The following is a 26,422-nucleotide window of genomic DNA, read 5'->3' on the forward strand; positions in this document are numbered from 1 at the left end:
CAAGTTGTAATCTACTGCAATGTCTTTCCAACTACATTTGATTTTCTTTACAGCGCCCCTTAGTGTTCACATACGGAATAATATTGTCATAGTTTACAATCTGGGATCTGTGAATCTGTTAAATGGTAATTTCATTTGTTTGTTACGTACTTATTAATTATTTAAGTATATAACCAAAACAAGTGGTAATTATTTAAGTATATAACCAAAACAAGTGGCAGGGCTGCCATTTTGCTGAAATATGAATCCCAGATTGTCGATTTAAGAGCCACAGCTGTTCTTGTAGGCAGGTTTTGACCAGACTGTGATAGGAACTCCCATCTATGTCTGAGCATCCCTGAGTGGTCAAGATAAACATCCCAACAATGTGGAGACTTTAGCATAACATTTTATTTGCAAAAACAAACCAAAACAGATTAAAATAAAATACAATACATTCTTAAAACTTTTTTCTCTACAAAACAATTTCACAGAAATTACCTTGGAATGTATATTCCTGTTTTTAACTTATATATGTATATATTTTCATGTTTCATTTTTAAATAGTCCTGTGTCAATGCTAAATGATGTACAGTAGACCTTTCTTTAGAGGGGGAGAAGAGGAAGGGGCAAATAAGAGGGATTTTAACAATCATAATCAATAGCCAATCATTAGCAAGCTAACGCCCATATATGGCCTTCTTGAAGCCTTCCAGTCCATCCAGTCACAATAAGTACTGGGTAAGTAAACAAATTGGCCTCCAGTCATTCTGATGGGAGCAGGTGGCTTCCTGTTACACAGCAGCAGCTGCCAGTGTCTCTCCATCACACCTCACATACCCTTTAGGCCAAAGACCCCCCCACCCACCCACAGACCACCCTGGTCCTCACAGTTTCTATAGCTTTACACCCCCCCTATTTTTTTCTCTCTCTCACAATCCCTTTCTTTCTCTCCCTCTCTCTCTCTCTCTCTCTCTCATTCTCTCTGTATCTTGGAACTTGTTTGTTCAGTGTATCAAGCTTTTTGAGTAGGATGTAACATTTATAGAATGTTCCAGATAGAAAAGTAATGTACAGAACTGACACGATTCCATCATTCTACCTGACAGGACATCATTTTTGCTCTACAAAATGTATTTCTATCTGACACTTCTGTAACGTCACCCCTCTTGAATAAGCCCCCTGGTATTCTCTTGATTCCCCTGCTTCTCCCCTCTTCACTACCTAAACTATAGACTCCCACCAAACCCAGGATAAAAGGCACACATTGTAAAATGGCCTTGCACTACCAAATCTCACTCAAATAAAATCTGTTTGACTTTATGTAGATCCACGTCTTCAGGGAAGAGCTCCAGTGCTCTGAGTAACTCCTTCTGTCTCTGTGTGCGTTTCTCTGTTAGTATTCCTATGTAGCTAAAGAAATATGAAGCTTCATCCCGAAACCCAGTCATACTTTGATTAACCAAGTTCAGTTCAGCATATGTTTAAAACATCACAGGCCTTAAAGCATTGGCATAAATGTAAAAAAAAAAAACTGTTTCAAAGTCTACCACTTATCACTCACAGTTCACTACTCCCTTCCCAGTGCACTTCTTGGTTCGTTCCAGTTATATCTGAGGGTTTTTCAGAGAACTCTGGGGAATGGAGCGTACCATCAGCATGATCAATGAGGGATCAGGGGATAAACCATGTGCCGATTCAGTGTCTGAGAGAAATAATAGTACACCCAAACCCAATATTAGTGCCTTTATTCAACCCACTCATCACTATGACCTGAGATAGGTAGGCATCTGTTTTCTGAAATACCTCTGTAGGGGATAGTAGATCAACCTGGAATATTTTAATAAAATGCATCAAGTAATAAATCAAGTAATTCATTAGTGTTGGCTAGCCTGACCATGAACACAGCACAATATCATCTGTAAATAGTAAGGGGAGAGTGGGGTAAGTTGAGCTTTTCTTTTACATTCTGCATCACTCCGTGAAGGAAAATATAGTATTCTTTCTAACAAAGATATCTACATACATTTCAGGATGTTGTGTAATCCTGTAAATAATCAGAATTCATGCAAACATTACAGTTATGAAAACATAGTTTGTCCAAAAAAAGTGGCACAACTTACCCCAGGTATGGGGCAAGTTGAGCCGCAGGACAGTGTGAGTTAAGCCACCTACACATTTCTGAAATGAATGAAATATTACCACTACCTTTTTAAAACCATGTCTACCTTTATTTCCCAAACACAATTCAACACAATCACTTTTTTGCCTGTAAATAATTTTAAGCATCTTTTAATACAGGCTTAACACCTAACAGACACTTTGTACTTTTTTTTACACGTTTAACATAGGCCAGGCCCTGTTGTTACCTCATATACCAGTGATAATGCCTTGAATTATGGCTGGGAAGAAAACAGTTCAATTTGACAATGGCTGAACTTACCCCAAAGCAAACATTTTGACTATATTAGCCCACACAGCTACAATGATACACTTTCATGCTAGGTTTAGGACCTCATATTGAAGCTTATATAGACCCCAAATGATTTATAGAACAATCTTAAAATGATCTACCTTGGTTTAAATACAAGCATCATGAAACCTCTAACACAATGAATTCATTTGACTTGGTGAAAACATAATTTTTTTGGGCCTAATTGCTTACCACTTCTTCGATGTGGTTTCTTCCTTCATAGACTCCATGAAGTGATGACCTCTTCCTAAATGTTAGGTCCAATTATTCATTTTGTGTATGGTTTCCTAGAAACAAGGGTGGCTCAACTTACCCCTTTGACTCAACTTACTGCACTCTCCCCTAAAATTCTTCCAACAAAACAGCAGCGAGGCTATGCACAATGTTAGGAAAGATACAAGGAATCCATCTCAACGTCAGAAAGAGAGAGAAACAGAGAGAGAGAAAGCGAAAGAGAGAGAGAGATTGTAGAGAAAGAGAGAGCAATAGATAAGAAAAAGAAAAAAAGAGAGAAAAAGACAGACCAAAAGAAAGCAGGATAGACTGTGAAATGAAGTACGTATTGCAAAGCACTTTGATAAATCTGATGCCTCACCGTGGATCCCCCACTCCATATGGTCCAGTGTCTGTGTCCTCCCATAGAACTGTACACATAACAGAGCTTATATTTAATATGCAACAATTTAGGGTTAACTTTCCCAAAATTCCCAGGTTGGAAGATATCCCTGTTAAAAGATATCCGTAATCAGGAGTAAATAAGCAGGAATTTTGAGAAAGCTGCACATACTGCATCATAGGCCTCTATAGTACATATGAAGCACCCTGGTTAGGTTTATATGAAGAAGCACATCAGGTAGACCCACTACACACTGCTACTTTCAACACCCAGACATTTCGTTGCAATACTAATATCTGAAATTTGACACCCGAGTGACTGAACGCGTTTCCGGAACGACTACTGTTCGCACGTACCTGAACACAAACAAAGAAACATACTGTCATCAACACAAAGTCCTTCTAACGTTCCTCAGACATCTCCTCACATGGATGTTTTTGTAGAAAATCTTAGGTTGTCTTTACAAATGTCTCGCTAGAAAAAAAATACACTTCCTCTGAACAAAACAAACAAAATACAAATAAACCACATTTCTCAGTCTGTCAGGTAACATTGCACCAAAAAAGAAAAAGACATCCTCTCTACATTGAGTTCTGTTAGTGAGGCGAAAGGTCAAGTCTATCCGGGTAGACTTCAACACCAACATAAAAAAACAGATTCCCTCCGTTTTCCCCTCAATGTCCTCCATTGACGGAAAAAACATCCTCAGGGAAAAGATGTTCCTCAGACAGATCCTCAGAGAAGCAGGGAGGGGCATCCCTGAAAAGTGCCTATCTAAAAAAGGCAAAGTCAGGCAGTAAGTAAGCTTATTCAGGGTCTCTCCTCACACACAGTGGAGCTGCAGGTATAGGCCATGTGTTTTGGGTCCTCCAGGCCCATGAGGGGGGCCGTTAGCTATCCCCCTCCCTTGGGGGTTTTCTTGTTCTGAGCATTCCACATGCCCCTTTTGGAGTGGTAGTAGTGGAAGAAGTTCCTCAGTCTCAGTCTCTCCACCTCCAGACCGTTCTGTAGTACCCTTGAAGGAGGGAAGAGAGGAACCATCAGGTTAGGAGCCAGCGATTGCTATAAAAATCACTCCTTTTCTCGTCGCCTCCAATGATTGTAAAATACTTAACAGATGAAAACAATGTGGTGGAAGCTCAACATTAGGCTGGTTTCCATCTGGTCAGCTCTTTCAAATCAGTGCAATGAAGAAGATGAGAATACATCATTTTAAGAAAATTGAGAAAGAGCCCAGAAAGAGGGGAAAGAGGGTTAGAAAGCAGAGGGTGTTGTGTTTGCAATGGTGAGGGTTGCCAGTTTACCTGTCCAGTAGTTCCCAGTCCTCTCCTCCCCAGCGGTCTTTAAACTCCTCCGTGTTCATCCCGCCGATCTTATCAAAGTCCGACTTGTAAATCCCAAACAGGCCAAAGCCATTCACCTCCCAGTAGCCTGCAGAGGGAAAGTAAATCCCAAACATGGTGTGTGTGTGTGTGCATGCTGCGTGCGAGATATGTGTGCATGTGTGTGCATGCCGTGTGCGTGATGTGTGTGTGTGTGTCGATAATGTGTGTATTACCATCAGGCTCTAGCGGGGAGCTGCCACAGCCCAGTCTCATGACAATAGGGGCAAAGGCCAGACGTCCCTCTACACAGTGCTTCCTGATGCTCTCCAGGATGTTGAGGGGGAAGTGGATGTGAAGGTCACACAGGAACGCTATACTGTGGTTGTCCTGTAAAACACACATACACACAAATATGGTGTAATCAAAACTAAAGTACACACAATCACGGTTACAGACTCCCAACATACTCAGTCCCACAAACTCAAACGCCACCCAAAAACAGTCATTCTAAATGCTCTACTCTACTGTGTGTGTGCGTCTGTGTGTGTGTGTGTGTGTGCGAAGCATGCACTCGTGTGTCTGTATGTGTGTGAAAGGTTTTGATATAAAACACCCACCAGTCATTCAACTGTGAGTGACACCCCAGTCTTCCCCATGTGACAGGCCTGACACTCAAATGACAGATAACTGTTTACCCAAATCCCTGTTGCATTGAGAGAGAGGGAGAGAGAGCGAGGGAGAGAGAGAGAGACAGAGAGAGAGAGAGAGAGACAGAGAAAGTCTATGTGACAGTCATGACACTCCAATGATACATAACTGTCTGCCCAAATCCCTGTCGCACAGAGAAAGAGAGCGAGAGAGAGAAAACAAACAAGAAAGAGAGAGTTGGGAAAAAGAGAGAGAACGGAGAGAGAGAGATAGAGGGGAGGGTAGTAGTGGGAGAGGGAAAGAGAAATAGAGAAAGTCTATGTGACAGCTTTGACACTCCAATGACAGATAACGGTCTGCGGAAATCCCTGTCGCATACACAAAAAGAGAACTCCATTGAATAAAACATTGAATACATGTCTGTCTGCCTGTCTGGCTGTCTATCAATCTGTCAGGCCATGGGGTCACAGAGAACTGGACAGTTTGTGACAGTCTGAATGTGTGTGTGACTCTCTTGGGAGCATCTGAGACCTCATGACCTCTGCAAGTCTTCAGAGTCAGAAGCTAACCATAATAATTTAAAGGGAGCTCCGAATACGGCACCTCACGATATCAGAGCATATACCGTGACTATCTCACTGTATTAAAAAATGCCTCACTGAGATTGAGTAACAGTTACAAGAGTTAGGATATAAATTGTGCTGCAGCTTTTTGTATTACTCATCCTGTCAATGTGAAATTGTATGGTTAGTATGGTCATGGCATGTGTCATTGTAAGAGTAAAATGTTATCTAGAAGCTTCAGCCTGCTCTCTACTGAGTGTGCATGTGTGTCACCTCAATCAGGGAATTTGCAAATGTATTGGCTGTATAGGAATTTTCAATCCCTTCCTGAAGGACCGCTATCTCTCACCTCGATAGTGTCCACTCCGATCTGTAGTCCCGCTGAGCGCTCAAAGTTCCCTTCTCTTCTCAAGTACTCATACCTGACAAAACACACAAACAATCACATCAGTTAACGCCAGGGTTTGGTCCAATTACATATCCATTATGCGTTTATAAATTCCTGAATAAATTAAATCCCGGTAGTAATTCAAATGCACTCCTATGGAGCTATGGATGAATTCTGAGACAAACACACACACGCACCTAGGCACAGTGCTCTCTCGGAGGGCCTGCTCCACGTCCATGTCGGTGCTCTCGAAGTCGACAATGATGATGCTGAAGTTGTCGTCCTTAGTCTGACGGTGCAGCTCCTCCATGTCTGTGATGAACTGCTGCACCCAGCGAGCCTGGTTCTTCACTAGAGACACACAGGGAGAGTGGTAAGTGCTTTAACTTTCCATGCCAATAAAGTTTATTGAATTGAATTGAGAGAGATAAAAATGGTGTTTCAACACAACATTAGCTAAATCAGATACAGCAATCTTCAATTCCCAAGCTTTCCTTTCAGATCTACAAGATTGTCTGTGCTGTATTTTCCAAACCTCTCCCCAGGGACCCCCTGCCATTCCATGTAGTTTACCTATTCCAGAGCTAGCACACTTTCCAGGGCTACAAAATGTTTTTGAAACGTGTGGGAGTCCTTGAGGAATGGTTTGAGAAACACTACTGTTGGAGAAGGGACTAGTGAACTAACGAGAGGTCAACCCTCCAATACTGGGGCCCCATTTATAACCGCAATAAATTGCACACAACATTTCTGCGTGCTCTATTTCTGAAAAGTCTACGCACGTATAAAAATACTGAGATTCATAAACTTGCCGCACGCCATACATACGCATGTTTCCCGTTATAACTCAGACCTGTCAAAAAACTGTGCACGTGGTAACAAGCATTAAAACTCCGCCTGGAAAATGCCTCCATTCACCTTTTATGGTGACAACTGTTGGCATTACGCCACGGCATGCAAAAGACAAATTGTTGTTCAATATTTAGTTCATCAATAGAATGGGTTTAAATATCCTGCCTAGGCATACGCACAAAGATTAAAAAGGCAATGATTATGCGCTCTTATCACACAGCAATACTGTAGCCTGCCCATACTGTCAAATATTTTACATACAGTGCATTCGGAAAGTATTCAGACCCCTTGACTTTTTCCACATTTTGTTACGTTACAGCCTTATTCTAAAATTGATTAAATACATGTTTTTTCTTCATCAATTTACACACAATACCCCATAATGACAAAGACAATAATTATTTTTAGAAAACAGAAATACATTATTTTCATATGAATTCAGACCCTTTGCTATGAGACTCGAAATTGAGCTCAGGTGCATCCTGTTTCCATTGATCATTCTTGAGATATTGCTACAACTTGATTGGAGTCCACCTGTGGTAAATTCAATTGTTTGGACATAATTTGGAAAGGCACACACCTGTCTACATAAAGTTCCACAGTTGACAGTGTATGTCAGAGCAAAAACCAAGCCACGAGGTTGAAGGAATTGTCCATAGAGCTCCGAGACAGGATTGTGTTGAAGCACAGATCTGGGGAAGGGAACCAAAACATTTCTGCAGCATTGAAGGTACCCAAGAACACAGTGGCCTCAATCATTATTAAATGGAAAAAGTTTGTAACCACCAAGAAAGACTCTTCCTAGAGCTGGCTGCCAAACTGAGCAATTGGGGTAGAAGGGCCTTGGTCAGGGAGGTGACCAAGAACCCAATGGTCACTCTGATGGAGCTCCAGAGTTCTTCTGTGGAGATGGGAGAACCTTCCAGAAGGACAACCATCTCTGCAGCACTCCATCAAATCAGGCCTTTATGGTATTGGCCAGACGGAAGCCACTCCTCAGTAAAAGGCACATGACAGAGAAAAAATATTCTCTGGTCTGATGAAACCAAGATTGAAGTCTTTGGCCTGAATGCCAAGTGTCACGTCTGGAGGAAACCTGGCACCATCCCTATGGTGAAGTATGGTGGTGGCAGCATTAGGCTGTGAGGATGTTTTTCAGCGGCAGGAACAGGGAGACTAGTCAGGATCGAGGGAAAGATGAACAAAGAGATCCTTGATGAAAACCAGCTCCAGAGCGCTCAGGAGTGCTCAGAAAAAGTTCACCTTCCAACATGGCAACGACCATAAGCACACAGCCAATACAGCGCAGGAGTGGCTACGGGACAAGTCCCTGAATGTCCATGAGTGGCCCAGCCAGAGCACGGATTTGAATCAAATCGAACATTCCTGGAGAGACCTGAAAATATCTATGCAGCGGCGCTCTACATCCAACCTGAAGGAACTTGAAAGGATCTGGAGAGAAGAATGGGATAAACTCCCCAAATACAGGTGTGCCAAGCTTGTAGTGTCATACCCAAGAAGACTCGAGGGTGTAATCACTGCCAAAGGTGCTTCAACAAAGTACTGAGTAAAAGGTCTGAATACTTATATAAACGTGATATTTCAACAACAAAAAATTATATACAGTATATACATTTGCAAACATTTCTAAAAACCTGCTTTTGCTTTGTCATTATGTGATTTTGTGTGTAGATTGATGAGGAACATTTAAAAAATATATACATTTTAGAATAAGGCTGTAATGTAACAAAATGTGGAAAAAGTAATGGGGTCTGAATACTTTCCGAATGCACTGTAATTTACTGTCCGCAAATTCTGAAACGTTGTAGGGCAGGCTACTCAGCTTTGGATATGCGGTAGATTCTGCCTATTGAGGGCAGGCTACTCAAACAAATGCAGTTGTTACAGTTATTTCTTGTGTGTTTTTGTTCTACTTTACTTTTAAATGTATTTTTTATAGTACTACTGATATTCATTACTGCATTGTTGAGAAAAAGCAAGCACGAAAGGCATTTCACTGTAGGCTACTTGTGCACATGACAATAAAAACATGAAACTTGATACATAGGCCTGCTTAAATGTAAAAGTTTGCGCTGCCTATGATGTTGCAAAACTTTAAATACATATAGCCTATCTATTTACTAGGCTACTTGGTCCAATTAAATGAGAGATGCGCATGGTAATTTGTTGTATGGCCCCTTTGGGAATATGAACCCATCACGGCCAGAAAAGGTGAAGAATATATTCTGCAATGGGTATGAAAAAATAATAGGAAAAAGATTCCTATGTCTAATTATAAGTTTCTTATGTCTAATTATTTTAGACTATCCCTAATGGCAAATGGTTGCATTCTTGTTAATATGTTTTCCTGTTTATAGTTTTTTATGAATAAGCTTTTCATCATATCCCCCATTTGCACAAAATACTTACTTGCCAGCTTGCAATACAATATTTCAACCATTATAAAATGTGCGTACACATGGTCTAAAGTCTGCGGGGAGGTGAGCACATTCTTACGTCAAGTGAAAAATAAATAAATGCCAACTTTTGCGTGAAAACTGGTGCACACACACACAAGGCCCCTGGTACCTACCTGGCACCACAAAATGCACCATCACATCCTTCCGCCACTGCAGCATGACCGGCTGGCACAGCAGGGGGTTGGCATAGGCCGTGCCCCACGGGGTGGCCCCAGGCTGGGCAGGGGGGGGTGTGGAGGTTGGGGGTGCGGGGGTGCTGAGGATGACACCAGGTGGGGACCCAGCAGGGGCCGAGGCGGGGATGAACTCCGTGTTCTCCAGGCTGTCTCCGCCCAGCCGGCCACGGTGGAGGAGAAGGTAGATGTATTCCGAGAGGCGCACCACGTTCCGACCGCGCTCCATCAGCTCCAGTTCCACCAGGTAGCGGTTTCCCCGGGCCGAGTCTCGCCTCTTTTCCACATTGATGATCCGCAAAAGGGTGTAGATACTGGGTGAGAAAGGGGAGGGTGTGTTTAGTAAAACAAACATACAACTTCAATATTTTCACTACATTGCTTCCATACCCAATACACAAACACATGCACACGCATGCGCAAACACGCACGCACGCACGCACGCAAGTATTCATATAGTATCTGAACCCAGGTCTGGCACAATCACACACTAACCCTCCGTTGCGCTCGTTGAGCTTCTCCATGTACTGTGCCAGCACATCCACCACCTCACTCTCGGCCAGCTGCAGGTTCCCAGACACGTTGCAGCGCAGGTCATTCCAGTCGGAGCGCAGCAGCTCAAAGTCCATGGGGTTGACTGAAAACGTTCTCTGCCAGTTGATGCTCTCCTATTTATTCATAATTATGTTTATTTGACAGTTTGTACACTTAAAATATACATGTTTTATGCATTGTACCAGATATAGGTAAACATCAAATTGTTTTCAACAAATTGTCGTTAACCTGTTTAATCTAGGGGGCAGTATTGAGAATTTTGGAAAAAAATATGTGCCCATTTTTAACTGCCTCCTACACCAACTCAGAAGCTAGAATATGCATATTATTGTTCAGGTTTGGATAGAAAACACTCTGAATTTTCTAAAACAGTTTGAATGGTGTCTGTAAGTATAACAAAACTCATATTGCAGGCAAAAACCTGTGAAAAATAGGTTGTGTGAAAATATTACTGATGTTTACTGATGTTTCACGTTAAAAATGGACCAAAAGATTAATGCTAAACAACATTTGACATGTTTGAACAAACGTAAATAGATTATTTACTAGGTTTTCTTTAGCTTTTCGGCGTGACTTTACACTGCCCACCTCATTTTGTGGGAGCCTACTGAACGCTAACTATTTGGATATAAATTATGAACTTTGTCAAAAGAAACCACATTTGTTCTGGACCTGGGATCGCTGGCAGCACCTTCTGATGGAGATAATCAAAGGTAAGGGGATATTTAGAATGTTATTATCGATATTAGATGATGCTAATGCTAACTGTATAGCTTAGCTTAGCTTATAGCTTAGCTTGCTGTTGTTAGCATAGTACCCAGTTTATTGCAAAATGTGATTTCCCAGTAAAGTTATTTTGAGATCTGGCCATTCGGTAGCAATTACGAGATGATAATATATTATTCTTTGAATGACAATATTATAATTTACCAATGTTTTCGAATAGTAATTCCGTGATTTGTAATGCTGGATTCACTGGGAGCATTCGAGCCGAAAAAAATTCTGAATTTCACCGCGACTGTAAATGCTGTTTTTGGATATAAATATGAACTTGATGGAACTAAAAATGCATGTATTGTATAACATAATGTCCTATGAGTGTCATCTGATGCAGATTGTCAAAGGTAAGTGCATAATTCTAGCTAGTTTTCTGTCTGTTGATGCCCTTCTTTGAAATGGCTAAACATTACACACAGCTATTGTCAATGTACTCTCCTAACATAACCTAACTTTATGCATTCTCCGTAAAGCCTCTGAAAATCGGACAGCGTGGTTAGATTTAGGAGATATATCTTTCAAATGGAGGAAAATAGTTGATTATTTGATTATTTGAAATGATTACTCTTGCAGTTTTGAATTCCCCGCCATGGTCACATGACAATGAATCCCAATACCGGGATAAGATCGGGATAAGATCCTCAACAGGTTTTAAGCATGAGCTCCAGGCCCTGGGCAAATGAACAATAAAATCATTCAACATTAGAGCCTGAGCGATAGGCTATGGAATTTTTGTGTCTGACTCCAATTTTTTGGAAGGCCAAATACACTGATTCCTACATGTACTGTCAGCTGATATGTTGTTTTTTTTTAGACATGGGATGAAATGTACACGTGTTCTGCACAAATTGAATTTCAAATGAAAAACAGCTCTACAAAGATACTTTGAATGCTGATTTCTTACATTTGAAAAAGAAACATTATTACAATGAACTGCTTAGATTAGCATGACGTGTTGTTTATTGTAGGGAAGAGTGGGGTAAATTGAGCCTTGTTTCGAGGAAACCATACACAAAATGAATCATGTGACCAAATATTTAGGAAGAGGTCATCATGGAGTCTGAAGGAAGAGACCACATGGGAAAAGTGGTAAGCAAGTTAGGTCCCCCAATTTTTTTTCACAAAGTCAAATGAATTTATTGTGTTATAGGTTTCATGATGCTTGTATCTAAACCAAAGTAGGTCGTTTTAAGATTGTTTTGTACATCAGTTGGGGTCTCTATAAGCTACAATATGAGGTCCTAAACCTAGCATGAAAATGCATCCTTGTAGTTGTGTGGGCTAATATAGTCATAATGTTTGCCTTGGGGTAGGTTGAGCCCATGGCCATGGGGTAAGCTGAGCCACACCCCATACAAATTATTATTAAATCTTGTCAGTTTTGTGCATGCGTAGTATTTTTGCAATGTGTCATGGATATGAACTCAAGATAGTGCATTTTTATTGTTACAGAGCAGATATCACCATGCCCCGTGTTTACAAACGTAAAACAAGCAGGAGTCTAGCCCCCCTTGAGGTTCTTGAGAGAGCAGTCAAGGAAGTGAGAGAAGGGTAGAAGTCCATTTGAACAGCAGCAAAGGGATGAAAACAATTGACGGAATGACACTGAAGAGGTACATTAACAAAAAATTAAACAAACATGTACCTGCATGAAAGAGAGGCTATGATAGATGGGCAGAGGCACACAAGGTCTTATCTGACGACATGGAGTCTGAGCTTGATAAACATATCAAGAATCTCACGGAGCAGTTTCACGGCCAACGAATTGGCACATCGAAACAACAACCCTGTCCCAGACAAGCGGTCAAGAAATGGAAGGGTAAGTGATATTGAACATAGAGCTCTATATCGGAATGTAGGCATACATTTAAATATACAATATACCACACCCAATATACCACACCCTTATTCCATAAACTAAACACAGCACCATCACCTCCTGTCACAGGATACCATCACCAACTTACCCCAAGGCAGTTCAACTTACACTGTCCCTATGCTCAACTTACCCCATACCCAGGGTAAGTTGTACCATGAGACCACTTTTTTTGGAGAAGCAGATTATTTCCAGGGATACACAACATCCTGAAATATATGTTGATATATTTGTTAGAAAGAATTCTACATTTCCCTTGAGGGGTGGATTAGCCATCTGGCAATTCTGGCAAATGCCAGATGGGCTGGACAGTTTTTTAGTTGGGTGGGCTGGTCGAAATTGACACATGCACACACAATTTTTTTTAATACAAATACAAATGGTGACATGGCCAGCAGCCCATGGGCCTGTTAAGATTTTTGTGCAATTTCTCTGTTATAATAATCTATAATGGCTGATCAGTGGGCAACGGCCGCCGCCCTACCAAGATGGGCCGGCCCGGCTTGCTTATAGGCTGAGCTGAGTTCACACAAACTCACATTCAAAGTCAAACGTGGCATCAGCAAAAGAGACCTGCTCCAACTCTGTCATCAGTTAAACAGCCAAGATCATGGATCGTAAAAAATGGAAAGGTTGCCTATAAATGTAGAATAAGCCCATTCTACATCGTTACCTCAATCAAAACACTCTATTATTTGGCCTCTAAAACCATGTTTTGGTCAAATAGTAAAGTGCATTATCCTCATGATTCCGTTCATGAAAGTATATGCCCCTGTGCCTGTTTCGCTGGGGCCTGCTACTGTAATGAACAAGTCACTCTCCTCTTCCCCCATCCACTCGAAAAATGTGTTCTGAACGTATAACATTTTAAGATGCAATTGCTGGAAAAAAAACAGCTTTGGAAGCTTCATCCCTTTGTCCCTGTCGAAGAGACGAGGACCTCGTCTTTCTGTATGTATAATTTGTATTTCTCAACTCTCAATATTCAGCTCGATAGCAACTATTTTACAACCAATATATTTGATATGGCCTTGTGATGTTGGAGTGGCACGCACCCTAAGTGCGCACCAGCCATTGCGAGAGCATAGGCATATAGGTCTACTCCTGAATGCTGATTGGGGACCCTCTGAAGGATTCGCCCCTTTTTAAAGATTTTGCATAAAATGACAGACCCAAATCTATACATATTCTTGATACCATTTGAAAGGAAACTTTGAGTTTGTGGAAATGTTAAATTAATGTAGGACAATATAACACATTAGATCTGGTAAAAGATAATTCAAAGAAAAAACATGTGGGTTTTTTTGTACCATCATCTTTGAAATGTAAGAGAAAGGAAATAATGTATTATTCCACCCAAGGCGCAATTTAGATTTTGAACACTAGATGGCAGCAGTGTATGTGCAACGTTTTAGACTGATCCAATGAACCATTGCATTTCTGTTCAAAACTTTGTATCAAGACTGCCCAAATGTGCCTAATTGGTTTATTAATACATTTTGAAGTTCATAACTGTGCACTTTCCTCCAACAATAGCATGGTATTCTTTCACTGTAATAGCTACTGAAAATTGGACAGTGCAGATAGAATAACAAGAATTTAAGATTTCTGCCAATATCAGATATGTCTATGTCCTGGGAAATGTTCTTGTTACTTACAACCTCATGCTAATCACATTAGCCTACGCTAGCTCAACCATCCAGCGGGGGACCCGCAGATCCTGTTGAGGCGCATTCCAGCCGGTGTCTATTCCACAAGTTACCACCAGCTAAATCTATGACGTTAAAATGACTATTTACTATGTTCCATCTGACTGCTCAATTCACTGTCTCTTTAGCCCAGGCAGGGAAGTTATAAACTTGATCTCCACTAGAAAAAGCATCTAGATATTATCTCACATTTCTTTTAGACTAACATTTAGTTATCAACAGCGGAGATTTGTATAAACCTTACTGTCTGTCTCTCCGACATTTGAAACATCGTTTCAATATTCAAATTCGATCTCCAACTGTCCCATAGTAATGAACCGTGTAAGGGATCGGGAGTCGGGATGAGACAGACAGGCAGGCAGCATTTCTCAGCCAGTCAAAATCATGAATCAGCTTGCATAATTTTTTGGATGTACACAAAGAAATATCAATTGAAAAAAGGTCAAACTAAACGAAATGCAGCTAGTTTGCAGTCTTTCCAGCTTCAGTTGGAAGTTATTGTGTTAGCTTGGTTGTTGGCTTGCTCCCCTGAACAACAGTGTCCTAATGAGAGAGCACATTTTCTATGCAAGGTGAAATCGCACCTCATCAGCTCATTATTATAGATGTATCCAAATAAATGTCACTAGAAAACAGCTTAAACAAATGCAGCTACTGTTATTCTGTCTGCACTGTTTGATGTGACTGTAAGTTAGCTGTAGTTGGCTCGTTAGCAAGCAAGGGATAAGAACATTGCCAGCCAGTATGGCAATGGAACATTTAGATCGAACGACTGGCAACCAAACCAATAGAACGAACGACCAGCTGGCTTGGGTAGCAACTGTCGATTTGTTTCGGGACTACAGCTTGTCCAAGGATGAAATAGTATGAATAAATTCATAAAAATGATGTTTTTAATGAAAATATGTCAATCATTATTTGAATATGTTGGTAAGCCGTTGCATAACAGTGATAATGCCCTCGAAGATGGTGTTTGGAGGATACATTGGCATGGATTTTCAGCCCGGGCCTATCACCCGTGCCAATATATCCTCCAAAAACTCTAAACACTACCTATGATATTAGTTTGTACACATAAAGATGTATGTAATTAATTTCTACTGAACCAAAAAAAATCAGGAAAGGAGTCCTATTTTGACAGTAAAATATAGCAACTATTGTCTTAATTGTCAACCCAAAACTAATGACAATCACTGGATTACGTTGCACAAAATCTTGAATAATACCTTCCTGCTTGGACGTGTAAAATAAAATATATATATATATATTGAATACCTCCGTAGTCTATTTATTACATTCTTAATAAAGCACTATGAAGTACTTTATTTGGCCAGGGGCTGGTGCTACCAACTGTAAAACATAGTGGGACCAGGGACACCAAGGGAAAATGTCTGGAGCCCTGTAATAGTAATTAACACTTAGGGTATGACAGGCACTAATTTGCATTATAAACTGGATGGTTCAAGCCCTGAATGCTGATTGGCTGACAGCTGTGGTATATCAGACCATATACTGAATCACAGGTATAGCAAAATGTATTTTTACTGCTCTAATTACATTGGTAACCAGTTTATAATAGCAATAAGGCACCTCAGGGGTTTGTGGTATATGGCCAATATACAATTTCTGTATCCAGGCCCTCCACGTTGCACCGTGCATAAGAACAGTCCTTAGCCGTGTTATATTGTCCATATAACACACCTCCTCGGGTCTTATTGCTTAAATATAGCCTAAGTCATTTGCTTTTATAATGCACAGGCAGGCTGACAGACAGACAACTAGAAGAAGCACAGTGACAGCAGAGGAGATACGGAGACAGATAGACAGCACAAAAGGGAGGTAAAAAAATGTCTAGAGCAGAGCCACAGTTACAGTGGTGGGTTGAATCTCCAGTGGTGTTTTTACATATTGTATTTGTTTTAACGAAGTGGCTGCGGATCCAACTTTTCAGGATCTTTAGTATAATATTACTGTAAGACAAAAACACCACCTAATTTTTCTCGTGGCCATAACTCAACAGCACGTGCCACCAGGCAAAATACACAGGTAGGCTATGCTACAGTTAGTTAACACCATCTGCTCTAAAATTCACTCTGCACATCAGTCAAAAAACAACACTGTAGGCTACTTCGAAACAACACTGTATAACTCAAGATCTAAATGCATATCCCCATGAAACTGATTGAGATGAAATGATTGATGGGTAAAACTTGAGGAATTATCATTCACGATTGAATGCGGTGGTGTTTTTGTCTTACAGTAACATTATGATATATTTGGTTCTGTTATGTAGAATACTGTGATTATTATGTGAGATCTTGCAGACATTGATTCAACATGATCCAACTTTATTAAAATGAGCACCATTCGCCTGAGCAGCCTGTTATCTGTGCGTAAAAGTCCTGAAAAAGTCTGATATGCAGCCACGACCTTGTTTCAAACATGAGCTGGTTAAAAAAAGTAGAGGAGAACCATGTCTCGCCAGTCACTTGTACCGAAATGGTTAAGAAACGCTATACTGTATTGCCAATGTTATGTGTCAGCCCTACTGCCTGTGTCTATGTAGGGTGTGTGTGTAGGGTCAGGGTGTAGGATTTATGTGTGGGGATGGGGTGTGTGCGTATGGTGAGTGGGGGAGGCGGTGACTTGGCGGCGCATGCAGTGATGTGGGCTGGTGTGAATAAAATGCCAGGGCTGAATTCTTGTCCCGGTCTGACCGTGGACGCAGTGATGCTGAATGTAAAAAATGACTCAACATACCCTACTCTCCTCTATGTAAATATTATCGGTGGTTTAAAGACCAATCCGATATGTTGGTAAAAGGTCAATATCAACCGATATATCGGTCTGGCTCAATTCAATACAATTAGAAGCAGTTAAATCACAACAAACCTCAGCCCAGCCTGGACGCGCCTCTTCAGCCTCGTAACTGTAGTCGGACACCCCACCCTCCTCTGGTTCTGGTTCTGGGTCGGGTTCTGGGTCAGCGTTCGAGCGGATTGGGTCAGGGTCTGGGTCGGGTTCTGAGGGTTCTTGGTCTGGGTCGGGTTGTTTTTGCTGTGACTCAGTGATCTCAGAGGTTTTGAGGTACGAGGTGACCCTGGTTTCTAGCCTGCTTTCAACCCTGCTCTCGATAGTTTGGGCATTCTCCAAAGAGTTGGGGGGAGTGGGTGAATGAGGTGGCGGGGGCTGGAGGTGCTGGGGCAATGGGGTGCCTCTTTTACTGGGTAAGGTGACGTCTGCAGTAGCCTCTCTTTCTGGGGGTGTGTGGTGCTCCCTTCCCCCTCCTCTAACTCTCCTCCTCTCTCTGTCTCGGAGCCTCACTACCGCCACCCTGCTGGCTGCCTGGTGAACTGTGCCTTGTCTGCTAACACTAGCATTAGTGCCACGTGGGGGTGCTTTGCCATCTCTTAGAGGGGGTTTGGGCCAGAGTTGGGGGGCAGTGACGAGCCCCCTGCTCCCCACTCCCCCTCCCCCCCTGGATCGAGTGCTCTGGAGGTTGACCAGTCTGGTGGTCTTTCCACTCTGGTACAGAAACACCCCAGGAAAGACTTCTCTCGGGTGACGTGATCCCGGACCCCTTACCCTCTCCCTCTCCGCCCTCCTCTCCTCCTTCTCTCGCTCCCTTTCTTTGACCGGCCGCGGCCTGGTGATGTAGATCTTGTTCTCATCCTTCTTTTCCCTATTGTTGTTGTTGCCGGTGGCGGCGTTTTTGTCATTACCATGGTTACGGGCGGCGTTATCATGGAGATGGGCGTTGGCGGCGTTGTTGCCGGGGGAGGAGTTACTAAGGATCTGCTTGGCGCGGCTGGCGAGGGCCGAGAGAGAGGTCTTCTGAGGGAAGAGCAGGGACGACTTGCTCAGTTTGGGAGGGGTCTCCTCTCCTGCACCCCCTCCTCCTCCTCCCTTCCTGCCCGGCCCCCCTGGTCCTAGCTCAGAGGGACCCGTCCTGATCCAGGAGAGGGAGCGACCGTGGACCACGTTGTCCGACTGCGGGCGCAGCTCCTCGCTCTCCGCCTCGGGCCTCTCTAGAAGTCCCCTCCTGGGGGTCTGTCCCCCTCTTCTCCTCGGCTCGTCCTTGTCCCACTCTCTGTCTGTCTGTCCATCGCTCTTGAGGAAGTGTTTTTTCTCTCTATGGACCACAATGCTGTTCTCCTCCTCCCCTTCTCTTTCTCCAAGGGTGGGTCTGGAGGTGTGGATGGATAGGCTGGGGTGAGAGGTCCTCTTAGTTGATAGGCTAGGCGGAGCGGTCCTATTTGGTGATTGGGTACCTACGATCTCGGCCTCATCTTCCGGGTCCACCCCTTCCTCCTCTTCCGGGAAATCTGTGGCAACAGAGAAAGTTATCGTTAAAGGGTGTGTATGTGTGTTGTGTGTGTATATGTGTGTCTGTGTGTCAGTGGGTGTGTGTACTTACCATCTGGGTTAGGGAAGAAGAAGGGTCTATCATCGTCCTCCTCGTCTATCTTCATGTACTTGTAGAAGCCAAACCTGTCAGAGAGAGAGCACGAGAGAGAGCGAGAGAGACAGTTAGCACACACATATACACAGCTGTCTAACAATACCCCAACTAAGTGTTTCTCTTTCTCTCTTCTTTCTTTCTATTTTATATATTTTTATGTTTGTATTTCTCTATCTATGATTTTGAGAGTGGTTACATTTCTCCATCTTCACCCTTCCAAACCAAGTGGCAGAGCAGGCATATTGCTCTGCTCTGCTTCCATCTGTGAATTACAATATAATAATCAACTGTATGTGGAAAATAGTCAACAGAACTTACTTCTCCAAGTAGATGGGTGACTCCCTGTAGAAACACTTGTTCTCTCTCTCCATGTGTGTCAGACGTGTAAAGTCATTGGGATAAATGAAGGACAGGTACACCTGAGGGAGAGACAAACAGGGACAAGTCAGTGAATAAAGACAGAACTAATAGATACAGTGCTAATAACATGTATGGATAAATACTGATCAAGTGCAGGGTCCTGTTCGTTAAGGCAAAGGTTTTGCAAAGGAAAAGGAAAGTCCAGGGTATTCCCTTACTGTTTCAGTCTGTTTTTATCCGTTTGGTGCCTAATGAATATGACCCTGGTATTCCTTCCTCAAAAAATATGATATTTATCTGTTAATAATATTTTGGTATAATAACACACTTTGACCAAAATATAACCCTAGGGGTTTGTTCAGAGCTGTCTTCAATACAGAAGAGGAAGAAGATAAGCTTTAAATGCCCACACCAGTAGATATCCATTTTTTCGAGCTGAAAGATGATGGCCAGAGCTTACCCATGAATTTGCACAACAATGTAAGTCAATAAGTCATAGTCAAAGTATGATACATTTGGGCATAAAGTGACAATACCAAACTGCCCGCTTCGTGAAAATCTGTGCCAATAAGGTGTCTTTCCCTCTGAAATGATGTGGAAATTATTTTTCATCTATGTTTCAGGGCTGGGTTTTATTTGAATGGTAGCACCCACCAGCATGACATTGTTTATGAATCAGAAACACCTGCAGCGTTTGAGAGTCACGACTGAGCTGAGCAATATAATAGATAATCTTTGGCTATAGCAAACATGGTGGCTAAATGAAGATAGTTTACTCAGGCCTTTTACCATACACCAAATGGTCAGTTCCGGTGTACTTAATGCCTTTTGGTCCTAGACTTGACACTCCGGCGAATCTCTCAAGCTCTGTCAGGTTGGATGGGGAGCGTCACTGCACAGCTATTCTCAGGTCTCTCCAGAGATGATCAATCGGGTTCAAGTCCAGGCTCTGGCTGCACCACTCAAGGACATTCAGAGAATTGTCCCGAAGCAACTCCTGTGTTGTCTTGGCTGTGTGCTTATGGTCTTTGTCCTATTGGAAGGTGAACCTTCACCCCTGTCTGAGGTCCTGAGCATCTCGATCCTAACTAGTCTCCAAGTCCGTGTCGCTGAAAAACATTCCCACAGCATGACGCTGCCACCACCATACTTCACCGTAGGGATGGTGCCAGGTTTCCTCCAGATGTGGAATGCCAAAGAGTTCAACCTTGGTTTCATCAGACCAGACAATCTTGTTTTTCATGGTCTGAGAGTTCTTTATGTCATGTGCCTTTTACTCAGGAGTGGCTTCCGTCTGGCCACTCTACCATAAAGGCCTGATTGGTGGAGTGCTGCAGTGATGGTTGTCCTTATGGAAGGTTCTCCAATCTTCACAGAGGAACTGTGGAGCTCTGTCAGTGACCATCGGGTTCTTGGTCACCTCCCTGACCAAGGCCCTTCTACCCCGATTGCTCATTTTGGCCGGGCGGCCAGCTCTAGGAAGAGTCTTGGTGTTTCCAAACTTCTACCATTTAAGAATGATGGACTGCGTTCTTGGGGACCTTCAATGCTGCAGAAATATTTTGGTACTTTTCCCCAGATCTTGTGCCTTGACACAATCCTGTCTCGGAGCTCTACGGACAATTCTTTTGACCTCATGGCTTGGTTTTCGTTCTGACATGCGCTGTCAACTGTGTGACCAAATATAGACAGGTGTGTGCCTTTCCAAATCATGTTCAATCAATTTAATTTACCACATCTCAAGGATAATCAATGGGAACAGGATGCACCTGAGCTCAATTTCGAGTTTCATAGCAAAGGTCTGCATACTTATGTAAATAAGGTATTTCTGTTTGGTGTGTTTCCTCCACATATGTGAAATGTGTTGCAGGGAAGGCTCAGGCTTAAATGCCTGTTGCCATTTAGGGAATTTTAAACAGTAGGGAATGTGCTAAGTGAAGATTGAGTTAGTTTTTTAGGGTCATTTTTGTAATTTAGTCTTTTTTGAGTTTTGTATTGATGTGTGTTTTGTATTGTGTAGGGCTCATATGAAAAAGAGACTTGGTCTCATTATGACAACCTGGTAAAATATATATATTTTTATATTTATTTAACCAGGTCGGCTAGTTGAGAACAAGTTCTCATTTTCAACTGCGACCTGGACAAGATAAAGCAAAGCAGTGCAACAAAAAACAACAACATAGAGTTACACATGGGATTAACAAAAGTACAGTCAATAACACAATAGAAACATCTATACACAGTGTGTGAAAATGGAGTAAGGATGTAAGGCAATAAATAGGCCATAGTAGCGAAGTAATTACAATTTAGAAAATTAACACTGGAGTGATAGACGTGCAGATGATGATGTGCAAGTAGAAAAACTGGTGTGCCAAAGAGCAAAAAAGTAAATAAAAACAATTTGAGGATGAGGTAGGTAGTTGGATGGGCTATTTCCAGATGAGCTATGTACAGCTGCAGTGATAGAAAAGCTGCTCATATAGCTGATGCTTAAACTTAGTGAGGGAAATATGTCTCCAGCTTCAGCGATTTTTGCAATTCGTTCCAGTCATTGGCAGCAGAGAACTGGAAGGAAAGGCGGCCAAAGCAGGTGTTGGCTTTGGGGATGACCAGTGAGATATACCTGCTTGAGAGCGTGCTACGGGTGGATGTTGTTATGATGACCAGTGAGCTGAGATAAGGTGGAGCTTTACCTAGCAAAGACTTATAGATGACCTGGAGCCAGTGGGTCTGGCGACGGATATGTAGCGAGGGCCAGCCAACGAGAGCATACAGGTTGCAGTGGTGGGTGGTATATGGGGCTTTGGTGACAAAACGGATGGCACTGTGAGAGACTGCATCCAATTTACTGAGTAGAGTGTTGGAGGCTCTTTTGTAAATGACATCGCCGAAGTCGAGGATCGGTAGGATAGTCAGTTCTACGAGGGTATGTTTGGCAGCATGAGTGAAGGAGGCTTTGTTGCGAAATAGGAAGCTGATTAACCTCTTACATCTAGGGGGCAGTAATTTCACGGCTGGATAAAAAACGTACCCGATTTAATCTGATTATTAGTCCTGCCCAGAAACTGGAATATGCATATAATTATTAGCTTTGGAGAGAAAACACTCCAAAGTTTCTGAAACTGTTTGAATGGTGTCTGTGAGTATAACAGAACTCCTATGGCAGGCAAAAACCTGAGATGCTTCTGTTCAGGAAGTACCCTGTCTGAACATTTCTTGCCCTTCTTGATTCTCTCTATCGTTTACAAAGGATCTCTGCTCTTACGTGACACTTCTCACGTCAACAATGGAGTCTCACAGCCCGGGAAAAACAGGAATGATGTCATTCAAAGCCCTGGCTGAAGCACACGAGAGCAAAAGCTGAGTGGTCAGTCAATGGACTAAGCCTTAGGCGCGTGACACGCCCCGCCCCCGGCTTTTGGTTTTTTCCTCAGTTTACAGACAGGCAGATTCCCGGTCGGAATATTATCGCTTCTCTACGAGATAAATTGCATAAATATTGGTTTTAAACAGCGGTTGACATGCTTCGAAGTACGGTAATGGAATATTTAGAAATTTTTTGTCATATTTTGCGTCATGCTCGTGGCCGAGATTTAGCGTTGGGATAGTGTCTAGAACGCACGAACAAAACGTCGCTGTTTGGATATAACGATGGATTATTTGGGACCAAACCTACATTTGTTATTGAAGTAGAAGTCCTGGCAGTGTATTCTGATGAAGAACAAGCAAGGTAAGAACATTTTTCTTATAGGAAATGTGATTTTGGTGAAGGCTAAACTTGCAGGGTGTCTAAATAGCTAGCCCTGTAACGCCGGGCTATGTACTTACATTATTGCAAAATGTGCTTCATCCGAAAAGCTATTTTAAAATCGGACATATCGAGTGCATAGAGGAGTTCTGTATCTATAATTCTTAAAATAATTGTTATGCTTTTTGTGAACGTTTATCGTGAGTAATTTAGTAAAATCACCGGAAGTGTTCGGTGGGAATGCTAGTTCTGAACGTCACATGCTAATGTAAAAAGCTGGTTTTTGATATAAATATGAACTTGATTGAACAGACATGCATGTATTGTATAACACAATGTCCTAGGTGTGTCATCTGATGAAGATCATCAAAGGTTAGTGCTGCATTTAGATATGGTTTGGGTTTATGTGACATGATATGCTAGCTTGAAAAATGGCTGTGTGATTATTCCTGGCTGGGTACTCTGCTGACATAATCTAATGTTTTGCTTTCGCTGTAAAGCCTTTTTGAAATCGGACAGTTTGGTTAGATAAAGGAGAGTCTTGTCTTTAAATAGCTGTAACATAGTCATATGTTTGAAAAGTGTAAGTTTTCGGATTTAGAGGAGTTTGAATTTCGCGCCCCGCCCATCATTGGATATTGGAGCAGACGTTCCGCTAGCGGAACGTGTAGATGTATAAAGCTAGATTTAATTTTGGATTGGAGATGCTTAATATCAGTCTGGAAGGAGAGTTTACAGTCTAACCAGACACCTAGGTATTTGTAGTTGTCCACATATTCTAAGTCAGAACCGTCCAGAGTAGTGATGCTAGTCGGGCGGGTGGGTGTGGGCAGCGATCGGTTGAAGAGCATGCATTTAGTTTCACTAGTGTTTAAGAGCAATTGGAGGCCACGGAATGAGTGTTGTATGGCATTGAAGCTCGTTTGGAGGTTTGTTAACACAATGTCAAAAGTAGGCCGAGAGGGAAACAGAATGGTGTCGTCTGCGTAGAGGTGGATCAAGGAATCACCCACAGCAAGAGTGACATCATTGATATATACAGAGAAAAGAGTCGGCCCGAGAATTGAACCCTGTGGTACCGCATAGAGACTGCCAGAGGTCCAGACAACAGGCCTTCCAATTTGACACACTGAACTCTATCTGAGAAGTAGTTGGTGAACCAGGCGAGGCAGTCATTTGAGAAACCAAGGCTGTTGAGTCTGCCGTTAAGAATGTGGTGATTGACAGAGTCGAAAGCCTTGGCCAGGTCGATGAAGACAGCTGCACAGTACTGTCTTTTATCGATGGCGGTTATGATATCGTTTAGTACCTTGAGCGTGGCTGAGGCGCCCGTGACCAGCTCGGAAACCGGATTGCACAGCGGAGAAGGTACAGTGGGATTCAAAATGGTCAGTGATCTGTTTATTAACTTGACTTTCAAAGAATTTAGAAAGGCATGGCAGGATGGATATAGGTCTGTAACAGTTTGGGTCTAGAGTATCACCCCCTTTGAAAAGGGGGATGACTGCGGCAGCTTTCCAATCTTTAGGAATTTAAGACGATACGAAAGAGAGGTTGAACAGACTAATAATAGGGGTTGCAACAATGGCGGCAGATAATTTTATAAAGAGAGGGTCCAGATTGTCTAGTCCGACTGATTTGTACGAGTCCAGGTTTTGCAGCTATTTCAGAACATCTGCTATCTGGATTTGGGTGAAGGAGAAGCTGGGGAGGCTTGGGCAAGTAGCTGCGGGGGGTGCGGAGCTGTTGGCCGGGGTTGGGGTAGCCAGGAGGAAAGCATGACCAGCTGTAGAAAAATGCTTATTGAAATCCTCAATTATCGTAGATTTATCGGTGGTGACAGTGTTTCCTAGCCTCAGTGCAGTGGGCAGCTGGGGAGAGGTGCTCTTATTCTCCATAGACTTTACAGTGTCCCAGAACGTTTTTGGATTTAGAGCTGGTCGAGGGCAGTCAGGTCTGGAGTGAACCATGGGCTATATCTGTTCTTAGTTCTACATTTTTTGAAAGGGGCATGCTTATTTAAGATTGTGAGGAAATTACTTTCAAAGAACAACCAGGCATCCTCTACTGACGAGATGAGGTCAATATCCTTCCAGGATACCCAGGCCAGGTCGATTAGATAGGCCTGCTCGCAGAAGTGTTTTAGGGAGCGTTTGACAGTGATGAGGGGTGGCCGTTTGACTGTGAACCCATAACAGATGCAGGCAATGAGGCAGTGATCGCTGAGATCCTAATTGAAAACAGCAGAGGTGTATTTGGAGGGCAAGTTGGTCAGGATAATATCTATGAGGGTGCCCTTGTTTACGGATTTAGGGTTGCACCTGGTGGGTCCCTTGATGATTTGTGTGAGATTGAGGGCATCTAGCTTAGATTGTAGGATGGCCGGGGTGTTAAGCATATCTCAGTTTAGGTCACCTAACAGAACGAACTCTGAAGATAGATGAGGAGCAATCATTTCACATATGGTGTCCAGGGCACAGATGGGAGCTGAGGGGGGTCTATAACAGGCAGCAGTAGTGAGAGACTTATTTCTGGAGAGATTCATTTTTATAATTAGAAGCTCAAACTGTTTGGGCATAGACCTGGAAAGTATGACAGAACTTTGCAGGCTAACTCCTCCCCCTTTAGCAGTTTTATCTTGACGGAAAATGTTGTAGTTGGGGATGGAAATCTCAGAATATTTGGTGGCCTTCCTAAGCCAGGATTCAGAAATGGCAAGGACATCAGGGTTGGCGGAGTGTGCTAAAGCAGTGAGTAAAACAAACTTAGGGAGGAGGCTTCTGATGTTAACATGCATGAAACCAAGGCTTTTACGGTTACAGAAGTCAACAAATGAGAGCGCCTGGGGACACACAGGGCCTGGGTTAACCTCCACATCACCCGAGGAACAGAGGAGGAGTAGGACGAGGGTACGACTAAAGGCTATCAAATCTGGTCGTCTAGTGCGTTGAGGAACGAGAATAAAAGGAGCAGATTTCTGGGCGTGGTAGAATAGATTCAGGGCATAATGTACAGACGGGTATGGTAGGGTGCGGGTACAGTAGAGGTAAACTTAGGTATTGAGTGACAATAAGAGAGGTTGCATCTCTGGAGGCACTAGTTATGCTAGGTGAGGTCACCCCATGTGTGGGAGATGGGACAAAAGAGGTATCTGAGGCTTGTTGAGTGGGGCTAGGGGCTCCGCAGTAAAATAAAACAATGATAACTACCCTAAACAACAGTATACAAGGCATATTGACATTAGAGAGAGAGACATAAAGCGAGGCATAAAGCAATCACAGGTGTTGATTGTGAGAGCTAGCTAAGACAACAACGGGTAAGACAGCAACAGCTAATCAGACACACAGGGCCTGAGTTTGAAGATAAACAATATAAACAAAATGGAATACCGTGATTAATGAACAGTCCAGCAGGCACCAGCTATGTAGCCATGTGATC

At 42.6% G+C, this 26,422-nt stretch overlaps 1 protein-coding gene across 1 annotated transcript in view; it reads right to left on the reverse strand.

Annotated features, from left to right (window-relative positions):
• Positions 1-1,000: 1,000 nt before the first annotated feature.
• b4galnt4a (beta-1,4-N-acetyl-galactosaminyl transferase 4a) overlaps positions 1,001-26,422 on the reverse strand; it is a 486,523-nt gene continuing 461,101 nt past the window's right edge. The window contains exons 12-21 of the mRNA XM_029758480.1: positions 19,195-19,295; positions 18,832-18,905; positions 17,307-18,739; positions 9,993-10,165; positions 9,438-9,811; positions 6,190-6,343; positions 5,954-6,026; positions 4,627-4,780; positions 4,373-4,499; positions 1,001-4,083 (exon numbers count right to left, since the gene is read on the reverse strand). Coding sequence (XP_029614340.1) covers positions 3,963-4,083; positions 4,373-4,499; positions 4,627-4,780; positions 5,954-6,026; positions 6,190-6,343; positions 9,438-9,811; positions 9,993-10,165; positions 17,307-18,739; positions 18,832-18,905; positions 19,195-19,295 — 2,784 coding nt within the window. The 3' untranslated portion in view covers positions 1,001-3,962. The remainder of the gene's footprint in view (positions 4,084-4,372; positions 4,500-4,626; positions 4,781-5,953; positions 6,027-6,189; positions 6,344-9,437; positions 9,812-9,992; positions 10,166-17,306; positions 18,740-18,831; positions 18,906-19,194; positions 19,296-26,422) is intronic.

The sequence above is a fragment of the Salmo trutta genome, chromosome 7 (genome assembly GCF_901001165.1).
Source record: "Salmo trutta chromosome 7, fSalTru1.1, whole genome shotgun sequence".
NCBI classification, from domain to species: domain Eukaryota; kingdom Metazoa; phylum Chordata; class Actinopteri; order Salmoniformes; family Salmonidae; genus Salmo; species Salmo trutta.